At 45.1% G+C, this 14,226-nt stretch overlaps 1 protein-coding gene across 1 annotated transcript in view; it reads left to right on the top strand.

Moving 5' to 3' along the window:
- The window catches only part of LOC113921446, a 66,663-nt gene extending 53,908 nt beyond the window's left edge, over positions 1-12,755 (top strand). Inside the window, exon 4 of the mRNA XM_027592117.2 lies at positions 12,454-12,755. Within this exon, the coding sequence (XP_027447918.1) occupies positions 12,454-12,548 (95 nt within the window). The 3' untranslated portion in view covers positions 12,549-12,755. The remainder of the gene's footprint in view (positions 1-12,453) is intronic.
- Positions 12,756-14,226: the final 1,471 nt, after the last annotated feature.

The following is a 14,226-nucleotide window of genomic DNA, read 5'->3' as shown; positions in this document are numbered from 1 at the left end:
AGCCTTCAATTGGAAACATTTCTTTTTTGTTTTTGTTGTTGTTGTTGTTTATTGTGAAATGTGTTCTAGTACATGACATAATCTCTGTTGATAGGTAATACCGTTGGTTTTTTAAAAAAAATATTTGGGAGGCACCTGGGTGGCTCAGTCGATTAAGGGACCGACTCTTGATTTCAGCTCAGGTCATGGTCTCGGGGTCCTGGGATGGAGTCCCATGTCAGGCTCCCTGCTCAGCAGGGAATCTGCTTGAGGTTTCCCCCTCTCCCTCTCCCCTCACCGTACTCACACGCACGTGCTTGGGCTTTCTTTCTGTAAAATAAATAAATAAATCTTTAAAAAAAAAAAAAAGAAAAGAAATGTTTGGGCTCTGGTACCAGGCTGCCTGAATCCAAATCTGAGCCCGGCCGTTTGGAAGCTGCGTGAGCTTCGGCCCATTACTTCACGACTCTGGTCATTGGTTTTCTTGTTTGTAAAATGGGGTTGATGATATTGTACCTACTTCCTCTTCTTTTCTTTTCTTTTTTTTTTTTACTGTTCTCTGTGTTTATGAGTCTGCTTCTGGTTTGTTGTTGTCATTGTTGTTTGTTTGTTTTGCTTCTAGATTCCACATATAAGTGAAATCAAATAGTATTTATTTGTTTTTCTTTGACATATTTCACTCAGCGTAATACCCTCTAGGTCCACCCATGTTGTCAAAAATGGCAAGATTCTTTTTTATGACTGAGTAATATTCCACTGAGTGTGTACACCACATCTTCTCTATCCATGTATCTATGGATGGACACTTGGGCTGCTTCCATATCTTTTTTTTTTTAAAGATTTTATTTATTGATTGTTTTGAGAGAGAGCAAAAGCGAGAGAGATCACAGAGGGAGAGGGAGAAGCAGACTCCCTGCCGAGTGGAGAGCCCGATGCAGGGCTCCATCCCAGGCCCCCGGGATCATGACCTGAGCCAAAGGCAGACACTTAAGGACTTAGCCACCCTGGTGCCTGGGTTGCTTCCGTATCTTGGCTATTGTAAATAATACTGCAACAATTATATGCTCACCCAAAGTGCACGAGGGTTCCCTTTTCTCTACATCCTTGCCAGCACTTGTTATTCCTTGTCTTTTTGGTACTACTCATTCAGACAGGTGTGAGGAGATACTTCACTGTGGTTCTCATTTGCATTTCCCTGATGATGAGTGATATTGAGCATCTTTTCATGTATCTGCTGGCCATCTGGATGGGATGTCTTCTTTGGAAAAATGTCTATTCAAGTCCACTGCCCATTTTAAATTTTTATTTATTTATTTATTTTTAAAGATGTATTTATTTATTTTAGGGAGAAAGAGAGAGGGGGTAGGGGCAAAGGGAGAAAGTCTCAAGCAGACTCCTCACTGTGTGCGGAGGCTGATGCAGGGTTCGATCTCATGATCCTGAGATCATGACCTGCGCTGAAACCAAGAGTCGGGTGCTTAACCAGCTGAGCCACCCAGGTGCCCCCATTGCCCATTTTTTAATCAGTTGTTTGGTTTTTGGTGTTGAGTTGTGTAAGTTTTTTATATAGTTTAAATGCTAACCCCTTATCAGATATGTCATTTGCAAATATCTTCACCCATTCACTAGGTTGCCTTTTTGTTTTGTTAATCATTTCCTTTGCTGTGCAAAGCTTTTTTATTTCAGTGTAATCCCAGTGGTGTATTTTTTGCTTTTGTTTCCCTTGCCTGAGGAGACAGATCCATAAATATGTTGCTAAGGCTGATGTCCAAGAGATGACTGCCTATATGTGGCATCTAGTTTAACCAACTGAGCCACCCAGGCGCTCCTGTGGTATCTACTTTAAAGATTATTATGAGGGTTGGGGCGCCTGGGTGGCTCAGTCAGTTATGCATCTGCCTTCGGCTCAGGTTATGATCTCGGGGTCCTGGGGTCAAGCCCCATGTGGGGCTCCGAGCTCCATGCTCAGTGGAGAGTCTGCCTCTCCCTCTCCCCCACCCCTCCCCCTGCTTGTGCTCTCTCTCTCTCAAATGGATGAATAAAATTGCTTAAAAAAAACTTTTATGAGGGTTATGTGAGTTTTAAACAATGAAAGGACTTAGAATAGTGCTGGGCATATAGGAAGCACTCAATAAATAATAATGAATAAGTCCTTTTTTATTGTGACGAAATATACAGAACATAAAATTTACCAGTTTAACCATTTTTAAATGCACAGGTCAGTGACATTAGAGTACGTTCACATTGTTGTGCAACCATCACCACCGTCCATCTCCAGAACTTTTTCATCTTCCTGAACAGAAACTCTGTCCCGTTAAATACTAACTCCCCATTCCTCCTTCTTCCCAGCCTCTGGTAACCATTCTATGAATTTGACTGCTCTAGGTTCCTTATATAAATGGAATCACACAATACTTGTCCTGTTGTGACTGGCTCATCTCACTTAGCATAATGTCTTCGAAGTTCACCTATGTTATAGCAGGTGCCAGAATTTCCTTCCTTTCCTTCCTTCCTTTTTTTTTTAACAATTTATTTACTTATTTGAGAGAGAAAGACTGTGTGCGAGAGAGCATGAGCAGGGGGCGGGGCAGAGGGGCAGGAGAAGCAGGCTCCCCGCTGAGCAGGGAGCCCCACCTGGCGCTCACCCCGGTGCCCCAATATCCTTCCTTTTCAAGGCCAAGTAATATCCCATTGTATGTGTATAGACCACATTTTTTTTTTTTTATCCATTCATCTATTGATGGACATTTGGGTTGTTTCTACCTTTTGGCTGCTGTGAATAATACTGCTGTGTACACAGGTGTACAAATATCTGTGTGAGTTCCTACTTTCACTTCTCTGGGGTGTATACCCAGAAATGGAATGGCTGAATCATGGGGTAAGTCTGTGTTTAATTTTTTTTGAGAGACCTCCATACTGTTTTTCATAGCAGCCGCACCATCATTCTCGTGTTTTATATACCACAGGCTGACAAATTCGAGCTCTATGCCTACAACGTTAGGTCTTTTCTGAGCTGTAGAAAGATACACACAATTGCCTACTCAGTCTTGTCAGTGAGATGTCTCACAGGCATCTTGAGATTAAACAAGTCCCAGATGGAACCTTTTACCCCACCTCCTACTCTTCCCCATTTTGGTAAATGGCAGTAATGAAGCATCTAGTTGCTCAAGCCGGAAACCTTCAAGCAGGGCCAGCTTCATAATTTGCCAGACTCAGTGCCCCAGCCGGGCAGGGAAGTCCGTTCCTTCTTTCCCCCGGTCTGTTGCCCCATCCCGCAGTGGATGAGCCACCTGCAGGGGCTAGCTGGCAGCCTGCAGGCTGGGATGTGCTCAGTCCCCTGGATGCAGGGTGGCAGAGAGCCCTCCACTGAGGTCACTGCCAGCCCGAGGTGGGGACGGCTCTTGCATTCGTCATGCGCCCATGTAGCTGGCCCCACCTTCGATGAATCATTGATTCCTGTTTCCCTCACCCTCTGAATTCACTTTGTCACCAGGACCTGTAAGTTCTACCTGTAAAATAAATCTCAGCCCTCTGCTACTCTGTCTCTACTGTCATGACCCACCTCCAAGCCACCACCTCCTCCTTCTGTCAAACCACCCAGCAGCTCTTCTTTCCTCACATTGGCCCCTCCCGCCACATTCCACGTAAGAGCCGGGGTCATTGTTTCCACAAATAAATTAGTCCATGTTTACTGCCCATTTTTAGAACATGGGCTCCTTGCCATACGTAGAACAAGATGGCAGCTTCTTGCCATGGCACACAAGGGCGCATACCATCCGCTTCCACCTACTTCCTCTCTTCTGTTCTCCAGGAGTGGTGCCCTGCTTTCTACACCTTGAAGGTGCCAAGCCTGTGATGGCCTCAGGGCAGGGTTTCTCAACCCCGGCACCATTGACTTTTTGGATAATTCTCTGCATAAAGGTTTGTCCTGTGCAAACCGTAGGATGTTTATTTGCATCCCTGGCCTGTAACCATTAGATGCCAGTAGCATTGTTCTCTACCACCACGTTGTGACTACCAAAAAGTCTAGACATGGCCAAATGTTCCCTGGGGGGCAAACTTTCCATATTCTTGAGAACCCTTCCTTGCAGCCTTGGGCACTGATTCGTCCCTCTGTCTAGATCATCGCCCCCATATCCTACAGCACCTTCCCGCTTCTAGTGCTTTCTTGCCCTTCAGACTTCAATTTAATGTTGCCTTCTTAAAGAGGCCTCGCCTGACCAACCAATATAAAACAGCCGCTCCGTCATTCTCTTTCTCTAGTTTCAGTTGCTGTGTAAACCCCCACCAGTCTCTGATCGCTCTTCTGGGCAGTAATTTCCATCATTTTGTTGGGTGCTGTATTCCTAACACCAAGAATGGAACCTGCCACAGAGTGGGGGCTCAGTACATATTTGCTGAATGAATGAATTCATGACCCTTGGAGTCTGTGATCTTGCTCGTTCCTGTACACTTGTTAGGTCATTTTCATGTATTTCTAGTTCTTCCTCTGCTTTCCATTTTTTTACATCGAAGGTTCGGGGCGCCTGGGTGGCTCAGATGGTTAAGCATCTGCTTTTGGCTCAGGTCATGATCTCCAGGTCCTGGGATCGAGCCCCACGTCCAGCTCCCAGCTCAGCGGGGAGTCTGCTTCTCCCTCTCCCTCCCTCTGCCTCTCCCCCTGCTTGTGCTCTCTCTGTCTCTCTGTCTCAAATGAATAAATAAAATCTTTAAAAATAAATAAATAAATAAACTACAGTGTTATCTTAGTTTCAGAGGTACAATATAGTGATTGAACAATTCCATACATTACTCTGTGCGCATCACGATGAGTGTGCTCTTCATCCCCATCACCTACTCACCCCTCCCTCCCCTCTGGTAACCACGTTTGTCTCTTTTTTTCCTTCGTTTGTTTGTTTTGTTTCCTAAATTCCACGTAAGAGTGAAATTGCATGGTGTTTGTCTTTCTCTGCCTGATTTATTTCACTTAGCATAATACTCTCTAGATCCATCCACATCACTGCAAACGTCAAGATTTTATTCTTTTTTAATGGCTGAATAATATTCCATTGTGTGTGTGTGTGTGTGTGTGTGTGTGTGTGTGTGTGTGTGTGTGTGTCTACCTACACACAGCCCATCTTTATCCATTTATCAATCAGTGGGCACTTGGGCTGCTTCTATATCTTGGCTATTGTAAAGAATCAGCTTTTTATAGCTTCCACTTCCACTTTCTTATCCCCATTTATGCTTCCTGTTGTCTTTTTCTCTCTCTTCATCATACCGCAGGTGATATTTCCCTCCATTACTCTGATTCAACATCTTTCACAACAGAAACTCAGACTAGGAAAACAGGATACGGATAAGGTTTCGGAGCAGTTATCCCTAAGGAGCAAGGTCTGATGGTAAGGGCTTGTTGAACTGTACACAGCAGGAGGGTCTCCCGGGACACACAGTCCCAGCAATTGACTGGAACTGGAGAAGACAGCCCTGGTGCGAACCTAGGTGGACCTCTCGCCCTGTCCCTTGTCTTTCCTTTCCTCTTAGTCTTGGCTTGATTCTTTAAAGACCAATCCCCTAAGCCTCTGTTCATCTGACAACCCAATCAAATGGTGCTGCCGTCCACACCTCAATAAGCTGTATTAAGGAATCATGCAGACTGAGCTCAAATATCTTTTTTTGTTTTTAAAGATTTTATTTTTTATTTATTTTTGCAAGAGAGAGAAAGAGAACACGAGAAGGGGGAGGGGCAGAGGAAGAAGCAGACTCCCCCACTGGGCAGGGAGCCCGATGCCGGATTCAATCCCAGGACCCTGGGATCAAGACCTGAGCTGAAGGCAGACGCCCAACCGACTGAGCCACCCAGGCGCCCCTGAGCTAAAATATCTTTATCCCAAGCTCAAACCACTGGGGAGAAGATTCCTTGGCTCCAGCTAGGGTGGAAGTTTTTCTGCCGTGGGCTAGGTGCTCTCCAGGTGATGAGCATCCAGTAGGGAACAGAACAGACAAAATCCTATTGCCATGGAACTTACATTCTTATGTTACTTACTCTAATTTATGACTAAGCACCTATCAAGTTGTGCAAAATGCACAGCCATAGTGGCATATGGTGATAAATTCGTTCATTCATTTAGTTAGCTTTCCAGATTGCTATATGGACATACAGTAAGGGGACTTGATCTGCTGAGGGGCGGGGCTGGGAAATTAAGCTTAAGCTTAACTGACTGAGCCACCCAGGCGCCCCTCTCTGTATTGTCTTTACAATTTCCCTATACATCTAAAACTGTTCTAAAAAAACTTCCCCTATTATTTACATCTTCCATCACCGTGGTACATTTGTCACATGTGGTGAACCAATAGTGATATATTATTATTAACTAAAGTCCATACTTAATTCACATTTCCTTAGTTTGTACCTAATATTCTTTTTCTCTCTCAGGAGCCCATCCAGGGTATCACATCACATTTATTTATTATTTATTTATTTATTTTGTAAGATTTTATTTATTTGTCAGAGAGAGCGCACAAACAGGGGAAGAGGCAGAGGGAGAGGGAGGAAACAGACTCCCCGCTGAGCAGGGAGCCCGATGCAGGATTTGATCCCAGGACCCTGGGATCATGACCTGAGCTGAAGGCAGATGCTTAGCTGACTGGGCCACCCAGGCGCCCCTCATATCACATTTAGTTGTCGTGTCTCCTTTAGGCTCCTCTTGGATGTGAAAACTTCTTAGACTCTTCTTGTTTTTGATAAACCAGACAGTTTTGAGGACTACTGGTGAGTTACATTGAAGGATGCACCTCTTTTGGAATTTTTCTCGTGGTTAGACTGGGGTTATGGTGTCTGGAAGGAAGCCCATAGGGGTAAAGTGCCATATTCAACACATCGAATCGAGGGTACAGACTTTTAACTTGACTTATCATTGTTGATATTGACCTTGATCACTTGGCTGTTACCGTTCTTGTCAGGTTTCTCCATTATGGACATACTTCCCTTCCCTCTTTCCCTTTCCATGCTATCATCTTTGGAAGGAAGTCACTATATGCAGCCCACATTTAAGGGGGGAGGGTGCTCTACCTCCTGGATGGTGTTGTTAGCCATTTAAAAATAGCTTTAGTGGGGTGCCTGGGTGGCTCAGTCCTGAGCATCTGCCTTCGGCTAGGTCACAATCCCAGGGTCGTGGGATCGGGCCCCGCATCGGGCTCCCGGGAAGCCTGCTTCTCCCTCTCCCACTCCCCCTGCTTGTGTTCCCTCTCTCACTGTGCCTCTCTCTGTGTCAAATAAATAAATAAAATCTTTAAAAAAAATAGCTTTAGTGAGGTCTAATTTACATACCACAAAATTCACCTGTTTCAAGTGAACAGTTTGATGAATTTTCGGAAATTTATACAGTTATGCCTGAGGGGATTGGTCTTTGAGCTGGCATCTGAAAGATGAGGAGAAGTTAAGTAGGTAAAGGAAGGGAGAGACTATTCCAGGCAGAGGTAACAGCACGTTCAAGCCCCTCAAGGGAGCGTGGAGCATTCCAGGAACTTGGGTTAACCCTGAATCACCCAGAAAAGGTAGAACATGTCACCATCCTTCATTTAATATGCTTCTTAAATATTTTCTTCAAAACATTTAAAAGTCAACAGCATTTTATTGCCTAAATGTATAAACTTTAGTTCTTTGAAACACTTGTCTGGAACTGCTCAGCCTCTGATGGTTTATCTAAGGTTTTACTATAACAATAAGTAAATATTAGGGTAGTAAAATGCAGAATGGTCCCCAAGGAGAAGAAAATGTCATAAAATTTCCTTCCCTTTCAGGCCTTGTTTAAACAAGAATGCAAAGTGCATGTACTATTTCCTTTCTGATAAGCCCTTGATTTATTTCCCTTTGGAACAAACACACCACAGCAAAGTGAGAATGGGGAAGGTAATTCAGAGGTAGAGGGAGGGAAAGGAACTATGCTCTGAAATATGTCCCCATATAAACTTAGGATTGAAAAAATCCAGTTAGCAAAAACACTGCAAGGCTTTTTCCATGTGTGAAGTGGACAAGAGGTTCCCTCAGAACTTCTGTGGGTCACTGGAAAGTCTTGGCGCCTACGGGCACCCTATTAGTCTGGATAGGCAGGGAGTGCTGCAGTAACAAACAGACCGCATGTTCTTAGTGGCTTCATCAGATAGGTCCTTGTTTGTTGGAGTAATTGATTCAGGAGTCTAGGCTCTGTTTTATTTTGCCATAGTGTCATCTTAATCCTATGTCCTCAAAGTTTGCCAAGGAGGAGGAAGAGTGAGTGTGGATGATGCCATAGGGGCTATTATGATGCGGAAATGGTATATGTCACTTCTGCCCACATCCCTTCGGTGAGAACCCGGTGACATAACCAGAATCTAAGCGCGCGGGAGATTGGGAAGTATAGTTACTTCATATATGCAGGAAGAAGAAAATAGAGTGGGATTTGATGAATGTGTTTGCCACAAGCTCCTAAACTTTTTTTATTTGATGTTTTTCACATGATAAAATAATATGTGCTTGTTATAACAAGGGAAACACAGGTGTGTAAAAGTGAAACTAATTATCTGCCTACTTCCTGTCAACTCTCGCTTCTCGCTGTGTATCCTGCCACACCTTCTTCCTTGTTCATATGACTCTATTCCACATATATGTGTGACTCAGGGGAAATGAACTCTGGCAGACACTTCCGAACTGGAGGTTTTCATGATAATGCTTCTGGTTGCTAAGAAACACTTGAATGAATTCTTCATCCAAGAGGTACCTCATGCTGACAGAGGAGAGAGAGAATTTTGCTGGAATTTAAAATTGCGAGCTTTTGTTTATGTTAGTCTTGGCTTTTCTACAGTTTTTTGGCAGTCACGCCTCCTCTGGGAAGGCTCTCCCGGCTCCCTTTGTCACTAGGGGAGGCTCCACCTGTGAATGATACCAGCAGCAGCCATGGCATCAGAAAGATCTGGGTTCAAATCCTGGCTCTGCCTGCCGCCTACAATCTCTGTGGCTCTGGACAAGTAATAAACTCCTCCAAGCATTATGGAAGGATAACCACCTCATATCTGAGACAAATCTAGGACCTATCACTTGGGGGTAGTTTCAGTACTACGAGATAAAGTCTACTCTTAAATCTTCCGGGTTACTGGACATCTGTGACGTCTTAATGTCCACAACTAGAGACCAAGGCAACTGGTATTTAGAATGTGTACACGGGCGCCCGGGTGGCTCAGTCGGTTAGGCATCTGCCTTCAGCTCAGGTCATGATCTCAGGGTCCTGGGATCGAGCCCCGCATCGGGCTCCCTGTTCAGCAGAGAGCCTGCTTCTCCGTCTCCCTCTGCTGCTACCCCCTCTCATGTTCTCTCTCTTTCGAATAAATAAATAAGATCTTTAAAAATATAAAAAAGAAAATGTGTACAATGTGACCAAGAAACTGAAGTAATCCTCTACAAAACAAAATACCATAAGATGGGGAAGAAAGGGAGAGAAAATCGAGACTGGAAGACGTTAGTGGGCTGAAGAGGATTTGGAGTATTCATTTCGGAAGGAAAGAAGACGTATAGGGAAATGAAGATCGGAAGATGTAGAAGTTATTAGGAACATGTTGAGACTGATCAGGCCGGGTTGCTCCCAATTTTCCTCTTCATTAGTTATGCATAGCTCCCATCAACAGGGGCAGAGTCCTGCTGTGGCAGACCTTTTTTGTTAATGACCCAGTAGAGCAAAAGTTTCACTGGAACCTGGAGGTGTTCCCAGAGAAAGGGATTGGGTCTGCTCGGTGTTTTCAGGTTGTTTTGCAGTTGAATATAACAGGGGTCTAAAAGCAGAGAAGCCCAGTTAGGGGCAAGCATCCAATTTTGCCAGTGTTGAGAGGGTGGTAGGAAGAAACATAATGGCAACCACAAAATTAACAACAGGAAGATCCTGTCGAAGAACTCCAAGGACAAAGGACAAGGAGCCAAACACGAAAACTTGGGTGTCAACACAAATATCCAAAAGAAAAAAAATGTAGAAAAGAAAAAAAATACCGATGGTTCATCAGTAAGGGTCTGGTCAAGAAAACCAGAAATCACTTTAGCTATTTCAAAGGAAGAGGGATTTCATACAAAGAATTAAGTCTTAAAGCTGTTGGGGGGGTGGGAGGGCTGGGAGAGAAAAAGGCAGAAGGTATTTGTTACCCAGAGATTGGAAATTCAGGAAGCTGGGATCTATCCCATGCCGTTCAATTCTGGATGTGGAACGCGCTTTATCACCCAGTGTTTTAGGAACAGCTCTGTAGCTTTCTGGTCTTTGCACCTTCTATCAGTGTGGATTAGCTTGGAATCTCAAGCCTTAATTTTGCGCAGTTTCCTGTAGGTGCTCAAGGCTCTGACAATGATAATGTAGTAACAGACAGGCTGTGAAGACTAGTCCGTGGTGTCTCAAAACTTTGGCTTGCTCATGGCCATTTACACAGATGGGCTGCTAAGAACGGCTCGCTTGGTTTTGCCTTTCTCTGATGCAGGCCAGGGGTGTGTTTGTTCTGTAACTGGCTGACATTTGTGTAAATGAAGAGATGTTGCTAACTAACTACCTTTTTCTCTTAGGTGCCTTTCAGAGGGAGAGTGGTTCTGGGTTCCAGGGCCTGAGTCTAACGTACTTCACGGCCAGTCGGGCGGCTGGGTTGGTGAACATTTTCACGGAGTGTTTGGGTTCCTGAATCTTTGAAAGGAAGCCATTTGGGAGAAGCATCATGGTGACTTTGTGGCAAGGTATGGTGTGCGGAGACCTTTGGTGGTTCTAGGTAGTTCCCCTGTGAGCATCTTTGTTGCAAGCATCTTTGTTGCAATTAGTTATCCATTTTGCTGGATAACTAATTGACTGTAAGGCGACTTTCCTGTAAAAGATTAAAAAAAAAAATAGCTGGTTGACTGTTTGGTTTGACAGTTTGTTGGTCTCATCAACGGGTTATATTTCTCCATTGACGCAGTACTCCCATTTTTATTGTATATAAATCTTAGCCCTCATAATGGTCTATACAGTGCTGTGAAGTTTTGAATCCACATTTCCCATAGAACTTTGGACCATTTATCAATGGACATCTGACAACATGCCAAGAACAAACAACAGGGCAGAGGCTTTCAAAATGCTGAGGCGTCCACGGTGCAATACAAAACTGAGGTACAAACATGCGTTGTCTTATTTGGAAACTGATACTTCTCTTAATGAAGAGAGACATCTTAGCAAAAAAAGAAAAAGTGCGCTGTCAAGCCAGGAAATGAATCAACATACAGAAAAGAGAGAGAAAGCAAAGTACTATGGAGGAGAGATTTCGAAGACAAGTGGTTAGGTACAACCCACAAAATAAAATCAGTTATTTGTGCCGGATTGGCGTCAGTCTACACACACGTTCAACGTATTCAAATATTTTGTATTTTGCAATACACTCTTTTTAATTTTGTTATATGCTTTTCATGTTTCCCTATGTGCTGTTTCATGAAGGTCACTCTTTGATTTTTTTTTTTTGCGAGTTTGTCTTTTATGCAACGTTGTTGGCCGGCCGAGTAGGTGCGGAAGATGTTTATGGGGAAGTTGCTAGCAGCAATGATGGTGGATGCAGGAACGGCGCAGGGTTCCCTCGCAGCCTCTTCCCGCCCCCCCGGCGCGTTCTGTTCTCTCTTGCACCCTTGGGCCTGTCCTGCCAGTGCCATCCCTCCCGCACAGGCTGGGAGAGCTGGTCTTGCTTCCCCACTTCTCTCTGCCCCTGTCTTGTTAACACGTGTTAACACGGAGCCCCAGCATCCCAGATGATTGGCGGTGGCGGCTCTGTGGGCAGAGTCTGTGGGGCCTGTGAGGAAGTGCTAAGTGATGGGTTTCTCTGCTCTGAGCGCCTTGCTTGCTACTCTGGAGCAGGCTTATTGGGGCATTTTCACAGCAATGTGTGTTTCGTCTTTGGCCCTGACCCTTCACCCAAGATGGGAGATTATGCATCAAGAAGCAAATGTTGCCTCTGAGTCCTCTCCTGAAAAGCTTTCCAGTCTCTAAAGTAGGGGTCAAGTTCCCCAGCCTGAGAAGTTTGTTTCGGACTTGGTGTGGTACCCAACTTGTTCTGGAATCTACCCCCTCTGCCGTGTGCCCTGGGCTCTTCCGAACCAGTCACTGAGTAGGGTTCTCCCCCCAGCCCCATCCTCTCCGATCCCACATTTAGTTCCCTCCTTCACACGGTGCCTCTGCTAAAAGCTTGCGCAGCAGGGTGCGCCTGACTGCAAGTGTCTCCCAACACCTCCCCCAAGCCCAGCCCGCCCCAGGAGGGGGGCCTTCTAGGCAGCTTCTTAGGGGATATGTTCGGGCTGCCCAAACACCTCATACCTCTCCCGAGTGTGATCGCTGGGAAGGCCAAGACCCAAGAGTTCCTGCCAGCTGACGGAAGGCACGCAACTTCTCCCATGCAGTGTGATGTACGGTTTGCAATGCATCTTACATCCTAACACATTATTAATTTGATCCTCATGTTTGTGATTTTTCACAGATGACAAAATTGGAGCTCAGGGATTAGCATTACTTATTCCTGCTCACACAGTGGAGAGTTCGGGGAGAAATCCACTCCAGATCTTCACACTTTGACTTCTAGACCCTTCTCTCCATACCAAACAAGGAACTAACCTGTGAAGCCGTATGAGTGGGAGTGTTTACAGCGAATTTGTCCTTCCAAGGTCAAAAAGATGAATCTGGGGCACCTGGGTGGCTCAGTTGGTTGAGAATCGGACTCTTGATTTTGGCTCCGGTGGTGATCTTGGGGTCGTCAGATCAAGCCCCAGGTCTGCTTTGCGCTCAGCGCAGAGTCTGCTGGAGATTCTCTCTCGCCTGCCCCTCCCCCCAACTTGTGCACTCTATAAATAAGGAAAATCTTAAAAAAAATGCATTTTCCCTTCTGAGCCTGCTGACAAAGGAAAGGAAGAAGATGGGGTAGGAAAAGGAGAGGTTTAAATATACATTATATTCACCATGAGCCTTGTTTCTCTCGGGTCTTCATTTCGTGGGCTTTACTGGCCTGAGAATTTTCAAGGAGAACTGTGTAATAGATGAGTTTGAACAGTTGTTCTCTTCCTTTATCTAAGCATTTTGCATCATTGCTATAATAGAATCTTGCTTATTTTAGTGTGTAATGTGTTCCTATCTCTCAGGGAAGATTGGGAGATAGAACAGTCTAGTGGGGGGAAAAAAACATGAGCCCTGGAGTAATAATCATAGCTCGCCTTTGCTGACTTCTGACTTTGTTGTAGACGTGGTTCTAAGCACCTGACATGTATTGACTTGTCATAATCCTATGAGGTAAGCACTATTGATGTTTTATTGTGCAGAGGGGGAAATGAGGGTTTAGAGAGATGAAGTAACTTGTCTGAGGTCACGCAGCTAGTAAATAGGAGGGTTAAGATTTGAACCCAGGCTGTGGGACTCCAGATCCCAAATTGTCCATGCCTCCCCCATAAGATCAGGATAGGGCTCAAAGTCCCTGAGCCTTGGGATCCTCATCTGTAAAATGGCAATAAATACATATCATACCCAGTGGTCAAATGAAAGAATAGACATAAAGCACCTGGCGTGCAGTAGGTACTTAGATATTAGCTGTTATTATTACCACATTTGAAATCTTCCCAATGGTTCTTCTGAATTAAAACCAGGGTGTGAGGGGCGCCTGGGTGGCTCAGTCAGTTAAGTGTCTGCCTTTGACTCAAATCATGATCCCAGGGCCCTGGGATCGCGCCCCGCATCGGGCTCCTTGGTCAGTGCGGAGCCTGCTTCTCCCTCTCCCACTCCCCCTGCTCGTGCTCCCTCTCCTCTGTCAAATAAATAAATAAATAAAATCTTTAAAAAAGAAAAAAACGGGGTGTGGACCCTGACAGCGTGTGGAGAAATAAGCATCTGGGTCCCCCTCTAACAAGCTCTGTGATTTGGGGAAGTCGCTTCATTTCCCTGAACATGTGCGTCTGTTAGGGTTGTTGTGAGGATCAGATGAGATCATGTGAGCTTACCAGGCACGTGGAACATGTTCAGTGCATGGGAGCTCTTACTGTTATTTATTAAGGGTACGTTTTTGTAAAGGAAGGCTCTTGTGAATGGCGGTGGGGTGGGGATATGAAAGCAGGGTATGGCGGTAGGAGGACCCCCCCTCTATTGGGGGGGTTATTTCAGAACATTTTCCAGGGACGCCTGGGTGGCTCAGTAGGTTAAGCATCTGCCTTCAGCTCAGGTCATGATCCCAGCGTCCTGGGATTGAATCCCGCATCCGGCTCCCCGCTCA

This window comes from Zalophus californianus, chromosome 9, assembly GCF_009762305.2.
Source record: "Zalophus californianus isolate mZalCal1 chromosome 9, mZalCal1.pri.v2, whole genome shotgun sequence".
NCBI lineage: Eukaryota > Metazoa > Chordata > Mammalia > Carnivora > Otariidae > Zalophus > Zalophus californianus.
The sequence above is the reverse complement of the archived record's forward strand: the minus strand, read 5'-3'. Positions and strand labels throughout refer to the sequence as shown.